Genomic DNA, 18,472 nt, shown 5'->3' with positions numbered 1-18,472 from the left:
TTGCGACAGCATTTGAATGAAATGGCGGCCTGACAAACTAGGGTACCAACACACAATACCATTACAGCCACTATAACAATACATTCCACTAGGGAGACGACTGGAGGTAGGACTCCCAGAAATTACATTTCTAGGGAATAGGCAATACAGAAACCCAAAGGTACATAGAACTCAACAAATACAGTAATCAAAACAGCACTCGACCAGTTTATATATAATATTGCCCATATGGCCAGGCCAAGGTTCAAGGGGGCTATCACAAGAACCCACTTATGCAATATTCAATGGTAAGCCTGCCAGGGGTGGAGAAAGTGGCGCAAATGAAATTAAGTGTTCCCGGAAAACCCTGAGGCAATACGTTGACCAAATATGTAGGCGACTGATAGTGAAAAACAAAAAGGAATATAAGAATAGGAGATTTTCTATGTTATAGAGACATCTGGAATTGTTAATTGTGCCTAGGCTGTACCAGAAAACTGTAGTTTTGCCTGCAATTCCCCCGGAAAAATAGCAATGAATTTCCTGGTATGTGAGTGTGCCTAGGCTCTCCTGTGCCTACAGTCCCAAAGCTGTATATCTGCAGTGTGAGATCTAAGACTGCTAGTCTCAGGAAATGTGGAGTGATATTTGGTGATCTCTACTGAGATGGCTACCTTCACACAGAGACCATGCAGAACAAAGCATTGGAAGTCAGTAAAGGGGTAAAATCAGTTGCAGAAAGACCACCACTCACTAGTCATTTGCCTTCTCCCTTCTTTTTGTAGTAACATTTCAAAGTCTCCCACAGCCTAAAATGCTGAATTATAATAGGCTTGATTCACAACAATTATTTTCAAAAAAGTGACCATTATTTTCAGCTGACTCCAATGAGATTTGAAAACTACACTCACATGGCTGAAAAAAAATATAATTTATAATAAAGCTTTGTGGATTTAGTCTAATGGCAGTTAAAACAGCACTAACTGTAAGCTGTACGGTGCGTCTTTAAATTTTAACTCTATCTAAACCTTTTTTTTTTTTTTTTTTTTTTAGATAGGGCATGGGAAGTTAAGAACCTCTGTTATGTTTGTAGTCTCTTTTGGGGAGATTTCTCCCAATTTCCTGTCCTGGTTACAGCATTGCCATAAAGGAAGAAAGTGAAATCTTCAATGCTAACTCAGCAATAAAAATATTATTATTATTAATAATTTACAGTATTTATATAGCGCCAACAGTTTGGTCAGCACTTTACAACATGAAGGGAGACAATACAGCAACAATACAGTTCAATAAAAGAGGATTAGGAGGACCCTGATTCAGTTGCTAGTTGGAGGCAGGATGGGCATCAAAAGATGAGTTTTCAGGGATCGTTTCCTGAAGGGGCAACTTTGTTCTAGATACACTTATAAAGGCTTTTGTGACAGCACTTTAAAGGGGACCAGTCACTAGCAAGCCTATGCAAGCATCTGGATACGACTTTCATTTATAAATGTCCAGGACATTTTATGACTTATATTGGCTCCATCATTTAGTATTGTCTGCTTTGTCTGATTCTTCAGCTTGTAAGCCAAGGGACAAAGGGGACCTGAAATCTGATGATTTCAACTGCATGCACATGTACTATGCACGTAACATAGCACATTCATTTACATTACACTTGACTGCAAGGCTCTGATATCTGATATTCCTCTGCAATTTCTGGGACTGCCAAAAAACATATGTACTGCAACAGAAAAGGGGTCCAAAAAAAGTATAAACATACTGTAAATCATAGATTTAATTGGTTCAAAATATTTCATTAAAAAAAAATGTTCAATACAAAGGAAAGACTTTGGCTGAGTTTAGTTGAATCTTCTGCCAGGAGTTGTTGGTAATTTTAATTAAAAAACAATATTTTTTTCAATCTGCCCATTAATTGCAGTCAATATCTAAAATATATCATTCTGTTGTTGGAACAGTCATTTTATTGAACAAATGTACCGTCATGTGTAGGGCCAGCATGACATACAATGGTTTGTGACCACATTCTGCTTGAAAAAACAAAGAATTGAAGGGAATTTCTTTACATCGCTTCGCTAACATTCATTGCATAGAGTCTCCCTTGTGTATAGAGAAATTTTCCTATCAATTGTTTCAATCCCCGCTAACTAGACGCTGACAGATAGAACCGGCTCTTTCATTGTTTGCCATGAGGAGTCGTGAGATTTGGAACGGAACACTGTGAAATGCTGTGTTACCATGCAGTTAATGGAGTCAAGCTGTATCATCTAACATCCAGAACATTCCACTCTTATCAATTGCATTTGAGCATGGCTTTGTGTAACGCTGTTCAGGCTCCAACACTTGCAGCAGAGTGTTACGGGACTTTAGTACGGTGTTGCTCTCTGGCTTGTGTTCCAGTTAATTTGGCCTTATACAATCCCTGCTAAACCTAAAACAGAAATGTAACAATATGTTAAAGCTACAAATAGCATTCACAGATATACAATATATGTATATAAAACTACCCACACATGTAGAGAATAACCATCCCAATCATTGCACAAAAATCCTGTAAAGCATACCTTTAAAAAAAAACAAAATTTGACTATAACTTGGGAATTAAACAAATCTCCTGTGTTTTTTGATGGTGGGTAGATCCCTACTGGCCCTCAGATCCTGGGGGTAACATTGATTAGGCAGGTCTTGATTGCTGACATTGTCCCCACTTCTCTCTTTTTTGGCATGAACATTCAAGGTTTAAGAGCTGACCATTTAGGCTACATGTACACGGGACGTTTGAAAAGGTTGTGTCGCGTTTGCATGCCGTGTTTGGACGCGTTTGGACGCTCAGAGGCGTTTTTTGCAAAACACATCAGGAGACCCTCCCAAACACCCACAATGCAACAGAAATATATGTTTTTCAGCCATTTTCATTTGAATGAATATATACATATATACATATATATGTATATATATATATATATATATATATATATACACACGGTCACCCTGGCATGGCAGACACACACATATATATATATATATATATATACATACACACACACATATATATATATATATATATATATACATATACACAATATATATCTATATATATATATATATATATATATATATATATATATATATATATATATATATATAAAGAGGCCTCCTGAAAACGCAAGTGCTAAACGCGGGTGAATGTGTTCTGTCCTGTTTTTGCATTTGAAACGCCGGGAAACACACGTTCGAATGCAAATAATTGCTTTCCAAAAGACGTCACTGAACTCAACTGCCTGTAAATTACTGTAAATGACCCAGTGGGCATGGACAGATAGGATAACATGGAGGTGGGTTCAGGGGCTTCTGAAGAAAAACACCCAACTTCTCCTAAACGGCCGTTTACAAGTTGCAGTGTACATGAGCCCTTAAGCTTATGAAGTTCTGTGTAGCGCTCGGCCCATTTGCCGCCTTGTGAATGGTTGACTATGCCTGCATGTCCTCTGAAATCTTTGGACAGACTTAAGAAGGATTCCTAAAATAATAACAGAAAAGGTTTCTGCACTATGATCGAAAAAAATCGGATTGCCACTCTTACAAACAAGCAGTGATTTGAACTTGAATAAAGTGCAAAAATAAAAAGTGTAGCGCCAGTGGTTAACAAATTAAAAAATTAAATCCTTAATCTTGTGTAGAACAAGGTGATCAAATAATCAAATACGTGTCCATCAATACAGAGGTAAGTCCTCAGTGATATAGCAAAACTTAGTCCACAAACAAATGTGCAGGTGAAATATATTCCAAAAAGCATCAAAGTGTGATAGGAGGTTCCAGTAGTGTTTAGAGGTCCATCACCACATCCCAGTGAAGTGAACACTCACCAGAGATTGCCATTACAGCAGCATTACCGCCTGTAAATTTAAATCTTTAGGCCAGAAATCCACTGGAAACATGGGGGTAGCACACGATCTCCCCCACATGGGCGTCCGCAGGTAGGGGCAGGGGGGGGGGGGCAAATGCCCCCCCCCCCCCTGGAATCCCAACTTCCACTTTCAAGGGGTTGTTAAGCCACTTTATACTATCCTGTCTGGTCTGGTAATAATCCTGTGTGCCTGTGTATGTGTTTTAAAAAAATGAAGCCGTTCTTTACCAGTTTTCAGACGGCCGAGCACCGCTCACGTGACCAGTCGGCTCTCTCCTCTCCCCGTTTGGCAGCTGCCTGCAGTGGGCGGGGCCGAGTATTCCTCACTGATGTCAGTCGGGAGGGGAGGAGGAGGGGAGAGGAAGAGGAGCAGAGAGGTGGCGGGTCACGTGAACGACGAGTGGCGCTCTGAAAACTTGTAAAGAACGGCTTATTTTTATAAAGCACAGACACAGGGGCACACAGGATTATTAAACAGACTGTAGACAGGATATGAAACTTTAAATGAAACTACAGCAGCAGGAGGAGGGGGCACTGACACAGGAGCAGACAGGCAGGGAGAGAGGGGGAAGAGAGGACAGAGGAAGACAAGAGGGCTGCAGATGATGGAGGCACGTAAACTGACCACAATGTCAGGGCTCAGCAGCCATGGTATACCGTGGTCAGTTTACAGAGGGGAGGACATAGCCAGGCAGGATCAGCCAGGTATTTTAGGTGATGGAAGGGGCCAAATTACACAGCAAAGCACTGTTCTGTATAACATGCTTTAAGGGAACAGGATCAATTCTTTTTGTTTTTTTTTAGGTTAACAAATGCTTTAAAAATAAATTCTTTCATTTGCTCTTTAAAAATAAATACTCAAAATAAGTATAATGACTAAGCCCCTCCCCTTCATGAGATTGTTGAAAAGGGGCATGGGTGACCTTAAAATGATGCCCCCCCCCTTAAAAAAGTTCTGCGGATGCCCATGTCTCCGCATCCAGAGTCACTTCTCAGTAGCGTTAGCTTCCTCTCCCGGCCTCTCCTCTCTATTCTATCCACTCTTAAGAAGGAGTCCTGCTGGATGTTTCTTTTAATTAAAATTATTCAAAATGTTAACAGGTTTGGGTCTGGGGCAACTACATCAACAATTAAATATTGAAAATAGGGTCAACCAAGGTCCTACTCTCTGTTGCCAACTGCTGAGACACGATGGGGGCGGAGATGAGGGGGATGCTGTAGCTGCAGGAGAGGTGTGAGGGCCACATGAAATGGCCTGGTGGGCCGGATTCAGCCCCCGGGCCTTGTGTTTGACACATGTGCCCTAAGGAAAGCGGTAATTCATGGAAGACCGGTGGTCAAGTATTCAAAGAACGTAATTAGAAAAAGTCAAAAACATTTGTTCTGAAAATATTTTTGGAACAAAGCAATGCATTTTTAAATGGTCATCATTCAATTAAATATCCCTTTTCTTGGGGCATTCATTTCTTGCATTTTAAGATGTACTTAGAAGAGTAGGTGGGTCCTTGTTTTAATAGGAGTGAGACTCTGAAGTAGCTGGACATAGAACTATAGTGACAAAACCTCACAGTTGCAAAATCTAAAAAGAAGTTAGTAGGTGAATCAGCCCAAAAGACCTCTTCTAACTGAAGTATTCATTTTGGGTGACTTTATTAGAAAAGGAATTGTCATGCTGTCTTGAAAGTGGAGTGGAATCATGCAAAATTTACTGAAAGGGGAATGTGTTGGTCATGTTTGTAGAGGTTGTTGTCCATGCAGTGCATTCGTCCAGTCTAGTTTATAGATGTATATTATCAATAACCTGAGCATAGATACAAAGCAATCAATAGACGTGACAACCTGAACACTTACCAAACTCCCCAAAACACTATGAGAACCTAACTTAAGAAATAGGTAAGCAATGACCAAAGGTTGTGTATATCTGACATATCTGGTCATTTTTCCTAAGGTCTATTACATATAGTAATGTGTATATGTGTATATATATATATATATATATATATATGTATATTTAATACAGTATATTACCAAAAAGGAAAACTAAGACCCTTAGGGGGGAGGGGGTAATTAAGTTACAACACTATTCATTCTTTGAAAATGCATGTACATTCTTTCTGTGTGAATGATGGAAACTTTATTAGCCTATTTCCTGTCCAGGTTGAATGCTATTTATTCATACAGAATAGATCCAATCAGGAATATGCTGCATTATAGCCACTAGAAGGAACTGATGATCATAGGAAATAAATACTCACTTTGATCGTTAGTTGCCATACTGCTGTATTTTCCTCAATTTATTCTATTTTGTATGATGAAAAGTATCCAACCTGGAGAGAAAACAGCATATTTGTTTTTTGTCCTCATTCAGTCAGAACAAATATCACATTCAGTTTTACTGGAAGTATACCTGTGAAATTTTTTTTTTTTTTTTATAATGTATATACTGCATAAAAACCTATAATAGCACTTTAAAAGCAAACTTATATAGTTATTAGAAAGTTCTTTGCTCATGATGATATGTCAGGAAATAATATGCCTTTTCTTGAGTTTGACTTGATGTTTCTTCCTGTAACAGGTGGTAATGTGGACAGCACTTTTGACATTGAAAAAGGAGTGGGGACAATTGTGATTGCTAAGCCTCTGGATGCTGAACTCCGCTCCAGCTACAATATGACGGTGGAAGTCACAGACGGGACAAACGTGGCAAGCACTCAGGTAATGTCTATAACAAATCATTGGTCTTGAGGCATCTAAGCAACTTTATACAAACATTCCTGGCTTTGTTTATCTAACTCTAATGTGACTGTTCGAGGCCCCGCCACTGTGAAAATGGTTTTAGAAGTGACACAGGGTTTCCATGTATGCAGAGTGCAGACCCCCGGGGTATTGATTATGAGCAGAGAAAAGTGTTTTTACAGCTTCCCTGGATTTTGGTATTCCCGGACTGGGCTCTATAGTTTGGAGATTTCAAAGTGATTTGGGAGGGAAGAAATCTCCAACCAAGTGTCAAGGTCTTACAGGAAACTGGCAGGCTGTGTGGGCATGTTTACACATTTTTTATAATGAAGACCCCCTTGAACCTCCTTTAGGGAAAGGGAGCCTTGACTGCTGGAAGCATGGCATCACTCTGGGTGTGAACCTAAAAAATAAGTTAAGTAGCTCCCTTAGGATTGGCTACAAGGACCTGAGGTGACTGGATGGAGACTGAACTCTAGGAAAAGGCTACGCTGGGGCACATCCAAGTGCTCTGAGGAGATTCAGCTGTCACAAGAGTTGCGCACTCCCCCCGCCCGTTGTGATGTTTCGTCAAAGCTTTATTGGCGGTTTTGACCTTGCCAGCCATTGATGTTGTTTTATGGGCTATGCCCTCAAGTTTAATTCTGGGGTCTTAGACTATGTGAGTTTATGTTTTATGGGTGCTCACGGTAGAACTGTGACTGGCATTGTTCGTTGGTAAATTTTTGGGTCAGTCTAATGCCTGTCTGGCTCTGATGGTAAGGACAGGCCTCTTAGACTATGTGAGTTTATGTTTATGGTTGCTCACAGTATAACCGTGACTGGCATTGTTGTTACTTTTGCAAAGTTCAATAAAACTGTGGCCTTGCCCCATTTCCAACTTAATCAGCTTCCGTGTCTTTTTGAGGGGCAAGGTATTGGTTTATTAGTTGGTCATAAATGAGCCTATGCTTCTCAGCAGTCATGGTAGGATTGGACATAGCTCAGGGTTCCCCTTTGGAGACAGGTGTATGCTCCTGTTAGGAGACAGAGGTGCTCTACTCAAGAGATAGCACTCCATGCTGGAGGAGAGTTTTCTTGTCCATAGGCTAAGAGAGAGTCGAGATGGCTCAGTGAGTCTGGGAGACTGGGAAAGCCGAGGCGACTAGGCAAGTCCAGGAGAATGAGGGAGTCTGGAAGTCTCAGAGAAGTGAGAGAGTCCAGGGTGTCAGGAGAGCCCCTATCATGAGGCCAGAGAGTGGGCCTGTGCAGCGGGGTGCTACAACTGAAAAGGATGAGAGAGCCAGAAAAGCTGTGACTGCAACATAGAGGTACTGTGTAGGGTATTTTGGGGGACCAGAAGTGAATAACCAAAGTTGAAGCCTAACTGTTGAACTTTAAATCTGTTTAACCACTTGTTGACCGCCCTATAGCATTTTTACTGCTACAGGGTGGCAGCTGTGCGCCAGATCATGTATATATACAGTGATCCTGCACTTCCGCCTGCAGGGGGCACTCGATGTTGACTCTATGTAAACAAGGCATAGTTACATTCTGAAAGGGGGGAAGGGATGGATTTTGTGCTCCCTCAAAGCAGGGACTAATTCCATCTCTTCCCCCAGTAAAAGCAGCACATACAGTACACAAAGACACAGGCTAGGTACACAGTTAACCCTTTGATCGCCCTAGGTGTTTAACCCCTTCCCAGCCAGTGTCATTAGTACATTGACAGATCATCCTCTTTATCTTCACCTGGTGATACAGCCAGTACCACACTTTCTGACTTAGGGTGTATCCAGTCTAGCTGGAGGAGCAATGGAGACACCCTTCGACAGCAACATTGTCCGCCTTGGGGGGGGGGGGGGTTGTAGTGTTGGACTTGCAAATTTAGATGGACTTGACTAGCAAATTAAAATAGAAGTGTGGGAATCCGAAAAAAAAATAAACATACATATTCACCTAGTTGGCTGCAGCCTCGATCAGTTTCTTCATCTGTCCCCTGCCGCCTCTACACCAAGATTCTAGGATGCGCTTGGAGCTTAGAGTAGTGACTATCAGTCACCAGCTCTCTGCTCTTCCCCTCCAGTGCTCACTGGAACTCCGGACAGTGGAGGGAGCAGAATATAACCTAGTCAGACATGCCCCTCCCCTTCTCTCTGTTGTGATGAGGGGTGTGGCTGTTACTCAGCTATGCCAGCACAGAGCACTGCAATATGAGGATCATAAGCAGAATTTTTATAAATTAGATGAAAGTTGTTTCAAGGTATTTCGAAAATTTGAGTCACGAATCATAACATGTGTAGACACAGGAATGTAAAAAGATATGATATTGTGAGACGTCATTTGGTTTTGAACCCTTTTAACACATTTGCAGCAGGTTGTCAACACTGATTGAAGTTTTAAGAAGCCAGCGACTTTATATAAAACATTGTGTTTTGCTCCTCACCTTCGTATTGCTGTCTATTGACCCGTACTTAAAGCTGGAGCTAATCAGCCTTGTATAGATTCATTCTTTAAAATCTCTCAAATGTAATGTTCAGATGAAAGGGGATGATAGCTCTCAGTGACAAGTGAATCATGTAATCTATCCTAGAGCCTTGGGATAAATATATACACTGCACAGAAATGGAAATGCAAAAGTCGGATGTCGGTAGCAAAGAAAATAAAGTTCTGTTTAAGTTAAAGGAGCTCTATGGACACAGCGTGCAATTTTTTCTTTTTATAACATCCTCATTGCAATAACAGCACAAACTCTATCTAAATATGACAATCAAATATATATTACTATCAGCCCATCCCCACATGCCAAGGTCCTAGGTGTTGTCCTGGACTCTGAACTCTCCTTTAAGCCCCACATCCAATCGATGTCCAAATCTTGCCGCCATAACCTCCGCAACATCTCCAAAATACGCCCCTTTCTAACCAAAGACACAACAAAGCTTCTAGTTCACTCCCTGGTCATCTCCCGCCTCGAGTACTGCAATTTCCCTTCTCATTGGCTTACCTCTCCACAGGCTATTCCCCCTTCAATCCATCATGAATGCTGCCACCAGACTCATCCATCTTACCAATCACTCAGTGTCCGCCGCTCCTCTCTGTCAAGCCCTCCACTGGCTTCCGCTCACCCAACGAATCAAATTCAAAATACTAGCAACATCTTACAAAGCCATCCACAGCTTAGCCCCCAACTACATCACTAGCCTAGTCTCAAAATACCAACCTAATTGCTCTCTCCGTTCCTCTCAAAACCTCCTGCTCTCTACCTTGTCACCTCCTCCCATGCTCTCCTCCAGGACTTTTCCAGAGCCTCTCCATTCCTATGGAACTCCTTACCCTTATCTGTCCGATTATCTCCTACTCTATTAGCTTTTAGGCGATCTCTGAAAACCCTCCTCTTCAGAGAAGCCTATCCTACCCACACCTAACAACTGTACTTCCATTTTCTCCATCAGCTCATCCCCCACAGTTATTGCCTTTTGTTTCACTTGACCCTCCCTTCTAGATTGTAAGCTCTAATGAGCAGGGCCCTCTGATTCCTCCTGTATTGAAATGTACTGTAATTGTATTGTCTTCCCCCACATTGTAAAGCGCTGCACAAACTGTTGGCGCTATATAAATCCTGTATAATAATAATAATAAGATTACTTGAAATATCTTCTTTCATGTTATGAGTAATGCCTGTCTGCTGGCCATCTCTTTCCACAACCTCCTGGATTCTCTACCTGCTTTGCAGCTTCTCCGCTGCTGTTTACGTTAATTTTCCAAGTACTACATATCCCATGGTACTGTGCTGGCTCCAACCACTGATTCCTATACTGAATCTGCCTCCTAAAACTCCTCCTCTCAGCACCTCTGTAGATTAGAAGGCAGGCTCTGTGAAATGTGTTGACACACCAGTGCCTACTCATAGGACATAGCAATTAAAGAATTCAAGGAAGTAAAGGTGTGAGAATCTTCACAAAGTAAGTTGAAAAGCTTTCAGAGTAATAGAGTAGACTTAATTAATTGAAACACAATGTGCAAATGAATCAATGATTTAAAAATTTTGACCATAGATATGCTTTCAATAAAACATTGAGGAATGATATGCTAAAAATCTGTAAGTTTGAATTGCTGGAGTATTTCACTGGATTCCCAATTCCAGGGACGAGACCCAGAGCCGTTCCAGGAAATTGGAACTGGTAACAACTCTGTAAGGGATTGAACCCTATCTAATTGTGATCATGTAATCATTGTGGTGGAAGGTCTCTACTCAGTGATAGGCCAGAACTTTTGCATTGCTTGTACCTATTCAGCCTTGAAAGGGGCAGCCATAGCTCCCACATGTAGACGACAAATATAGTCAGCTGCCCCCCTCTTTGTCTAGAGTAGATGATCAAGTCATCTTGTCCATTCGTACTTCTTATACAATCAAATGATCACTCCTTCATAAATCTCTCCACCAACAGATGGTTCCTATTACCTGTCATTCAAATGTGTTTTTACGGTTCACTGATTAATAATATTATACTCTGATAATATTGTTTCAAAGATTGGTTTACCATTTGTCCAGAAAAACCATCATGACTCATGACACCCGTAAATACCGTCTGATTAGTCACAGGTGAATTGGGGATCCATAAGACATATCTTGTACAACCAGAGCTATCAGGTTTAAACATAACACCCCTCTTTGAAAGATCGCAACGACAGATCAGTTACATAGGTAGACGTATGTTGGAGTCATTACGTTGCTACCTTGTTTCCTGTCTGAGCAAATACGTAACAACATCTTTTGTCGCTAATTACCTCTCAGACTGAGCTAAGCCACATCAGTAACTCGATCATCTCCCTCTGTTGACCTCTGGTGTGTGACCCATGATTTTACAGAAACCAACTTTCCTAATGTATAAGTTATAACCAGAGCAAGGTTCTTAGAGATTGATGGATGTTTCCAGAACTTGAATGAAATGCATGCCTATTCTACGCTTCTGCTTAATACATCATTGCTCAAGGCCATGTTTGGTAAAGTGATTACCTCTCCTTCAGACAGAAGGTGAATAACATTCCTCACATCTTGAATAAATGCATTTTCAGTGTGTATGCTGAGCTTTCAGAGTCAACGAAAGGAGTCATAATAAGAAACTTTTTTTTTTTTTCATCTTCAAACATGGTAAACAGAAGGTATACCATTGTGGGTGTGCATGGGAGATTTCCATAGAGCTATATGGTTAAAGTTCTTGCGGGTCAGTTCCTACTAGAGCTACTGTCTGTATTATATGCTTCACATTGGTAGGGCTTTCCTTTTGGTTCTTTAGTTTTTTCCCACATTCTAGAGCAGGCATTTCCAAACTGCGGCCCGGGGGCCGCATGCGGCCCAGAACAGCAGGCAGTGCGGCCCACTGCCCCCTGACAATTTTTTTTTTTTTTTGCTGGGAGGAAGGAAATCGAGTTGGGGGCATGGCCACAGAGGCAGCCTCAGAGGGGGTCATCCACTAGTTGTGTTAAATTAGTGCGGGGGGGGGGCACCTTAACTACCTTAACTATAGTATATATTTTAAATGCGGCCCGAGAAAATTTCTCTACACTCAATGTGGCCCAGAGAAGCCAAAAGGTTGGACACCCATGTTCTAGAGGATTCATTGTCTTCTGTGCAAATCTAAACTGACCCAAATATGTGTCTGTATGTACTGGAACGCACATGGAATTAGCATAGTGCTACACACTGAAAGTTCTTGCAGGCCATTTTCTACTAGGGATACTGTATGGAGTTTAATGCTGTGCATTGTGTTGGTGGGGCTTTCCTTTTGGTGCTTTAGTTTTTTTTCCACAATCTGGAGGGTTCATTGGATTCTACCCATATTTAAAGCGAAAGTAAACCCATCGATTTGATAGTTTCAAAAAAGAGTTAATATTCCCGGCATGCCGGAAATGCTAGCTGTCACATTGGTTGTGCTCTCAACCAAACTGTCAGACCATCCAATGGCTGGTGGCATAACTTATCACATGTGCAGCATCAAGGCAGTTGCAAATTAAACGGAGGCTAAGATGGCAGCTTCCTTGGCTGAAAACGATAGGGGAGTTTACTTCCACTTTAATCTGACCCAAATATGTGTCTGTATGAATGCAGTGGGAACATTACATTGGTATTACATTTTCTGGTGGGGCTTTGCTTTTGGTGTTTCAGTTTTTTTTCCACAATCTGGAGGGTTCATTGGCTTCCACCCAAATCTAAACTGACTCAAATATGTGTGTTTATGTATAATTGTTAATGTGTACCTGAGATTAGCATATTTAGTGTTACATGGTTAAAGTTCTTGCAGGTCAGTTCCCATTAGAGACAATGTCTGTACGGTGTTTATAGCTCTGCATTGTATTGGTGGAGTTTTTCTTTTGGTAGTATTGTTTTTTTTCCATAATCTGAAGGGTTCATTGGCTTCCACCCAAATCTAAACTGACCCAAATATGTGTCTGTATGTACTATTGTGAATGTATATGTGCGATTAGCCTAGAACTACGTGGTTAAAGTTCTTGCAGGTTAGTTCCTACCAGGGACACTGTATGGAGTTTAGTGCTCTGCATTGTGTTGGTGGGGCTTTCATTTTGGTGCTTTTTTTTTTCCCCCCACATTCATAAGGGTTAATTGGCTTCCACCCAAATCTTAAATGACCCAAATATGTGTCTGTATGAAAGCAGTAGAAACATTAAAGTGGTATTAAGTTTTCTGGTGGGGCTTTTCTTTTGGTGCTTTGGTTTTTCCCACATTCTGGAGGGTTCATTGGCTTCCACCCAAATCTAAACTGACTAAAATATGTGTCTTTATGAAAGATTGTGAACATGCATATAGCATTAGCATAGCACCACATGTTTAAAGTTCTTGCAGGTCAGTACCTACTTAGGACAATGTCAGTATGGAAATGTAATGCTTTACGTTGTTATGGTGGGGCTTTTCTTTTGGTATTTTAGTTTTTCCCCACAGTCTGGAGGGTTCTTTGGCTTCCATCCAAATCTATACCAACTCAAAATTTTGTCTGTTTGTATCATTGTGATATGCACATGAGATTAGCATAGACCTACATGTTAAAGTTCTTGCAGATCATTTCCTACTAGGGACACGGTATGGAGATTAAAGCTCTGCATTTTGTTATTGGGGATTTTCGTTTTTTTCCCCCACATTCTGGAGGGTTCATTGGATTCCACCCATATTTAAACTGAGCCAATTATGTGTCTGTATAAATCCAGTAGGAACATAGAATGATCAGATTTTTTATTTATGGGAACCTTACAACAAAAGGAATAACACTTACTGTAACTGTGTACAAAGTGCTAGCTAGAATTTGGCTTCAATTTGTCAGTGTATCTAAGTCTGCTAGTACTGTATATCTAATATATATATCACTGCCCCCCACCCCCAGACTGACAATGCTCCTGTCCAAAGCTGTCTCTGTTGCTCCTTCATCCAGAGTGGGGGCCAGTGGTGTATTTTGGTTTTGTGCTGCCCTAGGCAAGACTAAAATTTAGCGCCCCCCCCCCATGTAAATTTGCCCCACTCCCTTTTTAATGGATGTGACTCCCTCCAAAATTGAAGGACTACAAGTCCCAGCATGAACCCCTGAGATCTCACGAGGGGGGTGAGAGGAGGTGGGTGAGAGGGGGGATCAAAGAGTGAGAGGGGGGTGAGAGAGGAAGAGAGAGGGGGTGGAAGAGAGAGAGGAGGGGTGAGAGAGAGAGGGGGTGAGAGAGGCAGCTCTAGCAACCAGTGGCCAATAGAGTCTCAGGTGGAGGGGGGGTGGCTTTTTTGCTGCCCCCCTGCAAAGTGCCGCCCTAGGCCTGGGCCTTGTTGGCCTAGGCCAAAATACAGCACTGGTGGGGGCACTCTAATACAGGAGGTGTGTTACTGGCCAGATCACCAGGGGAAAACAAAGGCAAAAAAACCCTATAAAAGAAAATGAATGCAGCGTCCACATCTAATGATTTAATTTTTGGTTTAGGGTTTAATTTCATCTTAAAGAGGACATGAACAATGGAAACTGTGCCCATAAAAAAGGCAGGCAGAGAGCAAAGGAGCAGTAAACAATTTTGTCTGTAGTCTCCTTGCAGCTGACTATTCACTAATCACTGGCCTACCATGCCTTGTGCTGCACTGTGTCTCTGTGGAGGCAGCCATCTTGCTAGAGGCAAGGTTTTGATTCCCTATGTAGCATTGTATTTTCCTCTGGAATCCCATGTGGCAACACAAAGGGTAATTGGCAGATATTGTCACCCCATTACAAGAAATACCTAAATGAGAATCTTCATGGCAGGAATAACTAAAATTTTTAAGAAAGATTAAAAATTACCTTTGAAATATCTTTACCGTGTTAAAGATTGTATGAGATTTTTTGTGATTGGATTTGCATCTGATTTGAGGTGTAAGAGCCAGTGGCAAAAGAATAATGTGTGATGTATAAAAATCAAATGTGCTTTACACAGTATGTAGAACTAATGAGATCAGTTCTTGACCCCCCTGGCGGTAGCAGGCTAATGTCTCTACCATAGTCATTTCGTATAAGCTCCAGCACTGACACATGATTGTAGTAATGGTGATCATAAGAGCCGGTTCACACTGAGGCGACACGACTCCTTACTACTTTGCGGGCGACTTGTGCATTACCATGCACCACGACTTCGGAGCGACTTGCAGGGACTTCACATAATGGAAGTCTATGCAAGTCGCTCCGAGGTTGCACTGAAGTAGTACAGGACCCTTTTTCTAAGTCGGAGCGACTTGTGTCGCTCCTATTAGAACGGGTCCTGTAGCGGTCAATGGATCGCGAGGGAGCGTGACTTGTGAGGCTGACAAGTCGCCTGACAAGTCGCGCTAGTGTGAACCGGCTCTAACACACGCAAGGCATGGCATTGCAGTGGTATGACTGTTGGTATATGAAATAACAATGATAAAATAGAGTGCCCCCAAAGGTGCCAAGGTGTACACTCAATAATCAAAATTTGGTTTTAGGTTTATGCTGTTCTCACCCTGCATTTTGGCCCTGTTATTGTGCCAGATGGCAAGAAAGGTCATCACCACTATCATGAAATTAAGAAAAATGGGTAACCATCAATTTTGAGTGGAGAGTAAGTCCTTCAATTATACTGTATCAACTTTGCTGTGTAGCATACTAACAGGGAGAAACCCACCACACTGGGTTCAAGTCAAAGGAGTACCTGTTAGGAATGAAGCTAGGGACTCACACATTTTGTCCTCTCCCTGTGCTGATCAGTGAAAGGGAGCATCAGCACTACCAAGGGATAAAGGCAAAGATGTAACTATCGACTTCCAGTAGGGAGCATGCCCTTAGAAAGAATAACTAAAGGCAAACCTTTTTTAGTGTAGGATACAGTGGAGAGGGATTAGAACACCTGTCAGTTTTTATTGCTGTCTGTGCCCCCGTTAGGGGGATTCACCCTCTCTATTTGTCCTGTTTACCATTATCATCAAAAGTGAAAGTAAAATAAAATCCAAAATTATTTATTGTTCCCAGAAAAGTATAGGGGGGAAATCTTCAATTGGTCACTGGTGACCTTGGTGACAACAGGGATTTCCTCACCTTAGAAGGATTTCTTTATAGCACTGTCCCCGTATGGCTTGCTGTGTGATGACTTCTTGGGTCTCCTCTGATTACCTGCTGACAGTCACTAGGGGACAATTCACTCATCCATCCTTACTCCCAGTTGCTCGTTACTCAATAAACAGTACAGGGGATTTGGTTTTTGGTATTTATTTGTGGAACTTGGATGGGAGAAATGAATAATGGAATACTCCAACTTAAACTATTCACAGTAGATAAGGACAACTCTCACTTGACCTCACCGGGTTATTTGTGGACACACTGCTTTGGCCATACTGCCACTTGTAGAGAAGGTTTAAGTCTCCTTGCTCTCTACAGCAGCAGACTTGATGCAACTACATTATCTTCAGGACACTCACTAGCATCCCCTTGACTGATACCCGTCCACTGACTCTTCTAGCAGAAGGTGTGGCCCTAACCAGACAGGCCCCATGACACAGATCTGTATTCACTGTTGGCAGAATCAGATCCTTTACAGTGTCTCCCTTCCAGTTAGCTCTACGGGACCTCTGGGTTCAGCTTCTATCTGACTCAGGCCCTCAGGTCGACCACCTGAGGCCGCATGGCAGCTTCTACAGAGGAGGGGCAGCCACCCCCTCCCTCCGGGACCCCACTCTGCAGCTGAAAGACCCCTTGCACATGTGCCCTTGGCATTTTTACAGTATCCCAGCATGCACTGAGGCACATTCCTCTGCCAATCACCAGGGCTGTACTAAATGCCTGTGCACTCATTTGTCAGGTTTCCTCCCATTGTCCAATATGTCTCCCTATTGGAGCAGTGTGATACACTTCAGACAAACTGATCTGCACCTGAGCACTATGAGCAGACCTCATTAATAGATCCTGCTCCACTGGTAGGCAGAGAACAATATAAATTTACCTGGCAATCTCTATTGTAAGCAGAAAACATCCAAAAACTATACTCTCTCTCTTTTAGCACTTACCAAGGAGCGTGCTACATCTTCTTACTTCCTGTTTTGGCTATTGGACAGGAAATGGGATACAGATGGCCAAAAAAAAACTCACAGGGATTTAACCCTCCCTTATTGTATATAAAATGAAAAATAATGTGCCTTTAATCCTTCCTTAACTGCATATAAGCATCACAAAGTGAAAACGCTATTCAATTCAGTTTTAATATTCAAAGCAAACTCACCTATCCATCCTTCCATCTGTGTCTCCGTTGCTTTATTTTGCCTTATTGTGCTGAGAAATCAATCTGCAAAAAAACACCACATTAGAGTTTCTAGTGGTAGCCATCTTGTGTGAGGGCAGATAATTCATGTAGAATGTACCTGGAATCTTCTACCCTTAGCTCAGACATGCAGGCAGGAGGGTGTGCTTTTATGAGAAAGCCCCTTGTTTTCTCCTCCAGATGAAATAAAAAATGGCAATGAAGGCTCCTGGGATGTATGACAATATTTTGGCCTAGGCCACAACCTGGAAGCGTTGGAAAAAATGTTAAAAAAAACAAGTAAATACTGTATCATTTACATTTCTACCTCTTTACTATAGCTAGCAGCATTAAAAATAGTGAACACATATTAAGCTCCAGATGCGTGTTTACATGCATTTTTTAAAGCGTTCTGATACTTTTTCCTTTTTTTTTTTTTTTTTTAACTAAAGTTTCCTGGAATTTGGTTGTTAGGAGGCCCGCAGGTGCTGGTTTCAAAAGACCAGTGATTTATCCCTGCTGCCAGGAGCAGAAATTAGTCATCGGTTGTTAAGGAGCCGCCACTTGCCGGCATCCTAACAATGAGTCATGCCTGCTGTTAGCGGTCCTCGCAGTCAGCAGTATGTAAACAAAAGAGCTGGCATTAAAAACGGCAGTATGGGGTCCCCTTCCAATCCATACCAGGCCCTTTAGGTTTGTTTTGGATTTTGAAGGGGACCCCATGCCAAAAAAATAAATAAATAATGCATGCCCCCCCCCCCCCAAAATCCATGCCAGGACCTTCAGTCTGGTATGGATTTTAAGAAGAACCCCACACAAAAAAAAATGGCCTGGAGTACCCCCCCCCCAACATCCATATAAGACCCTTATCCAAACATGCAGCCCAGCACGCCAGGAAAGGGGGGAACAAGCGAGTATCCCCCCCCTCCCGCACTATACCAACCCATATGCCCGCTGACAGCAGGGATGACTCATCATTATTGAGAACCCCACAGGTGTCGGCACCCTAACACCCAATTCCCCCAATTCCTGCTGACAGCAAGAATGAGTCACTAGTTGTAAGGGCACTGGTGGGTGCCAGCTGCTAACATCCAACAGAACTTTCAGGCA

At 42.0% G+C, this 18,472-nt stretch overlaps 1 protein-coding gene across 4 annotated transcripts in view; it reads left to right on the top strand.

The window, feature by feature from the left end:
- FAT3 (FAT atypical cadherin 3) overlaps nucleotides 1–18,472 on the top strand; it is a 1,063,130-nt gene that overhangs the window by 821,970 nt on the left and 222,688 nt on the right. For all 4 annotated transcript variants that reach the window (XM_082246652.1, XM_082246650.1, XM_082246651.1 and 1 more), the window contains one exon: nucleotides 6,462–6,601. In XM_082246652.1, the coding sequence (XP_082102778.1) occupies nucleotides 6,462–6,601 (140 nt within the window). The remainder of the gene's footprint in view (nucleotides 1–6,461; nucleotides 6,602–18,472) is intronic.

This window comes from Pelophylax lessonae (genome assembly GCF_965119305.1).
Source record: "Pelophylax lessonae genome assembly, chromosome: 2".
NCBI classification, from domain to species: Eukaryota; Metazoa; Chordata; class Amphibia; order Anura; family Ranidae; genus Pelophylax; species Pelophylax lessonae.
The sequence above is the reverse complement of the archived record's forward strand: the minus strand, read 5'-3'. Positions and strand labels throughout refer to the sequence as shown.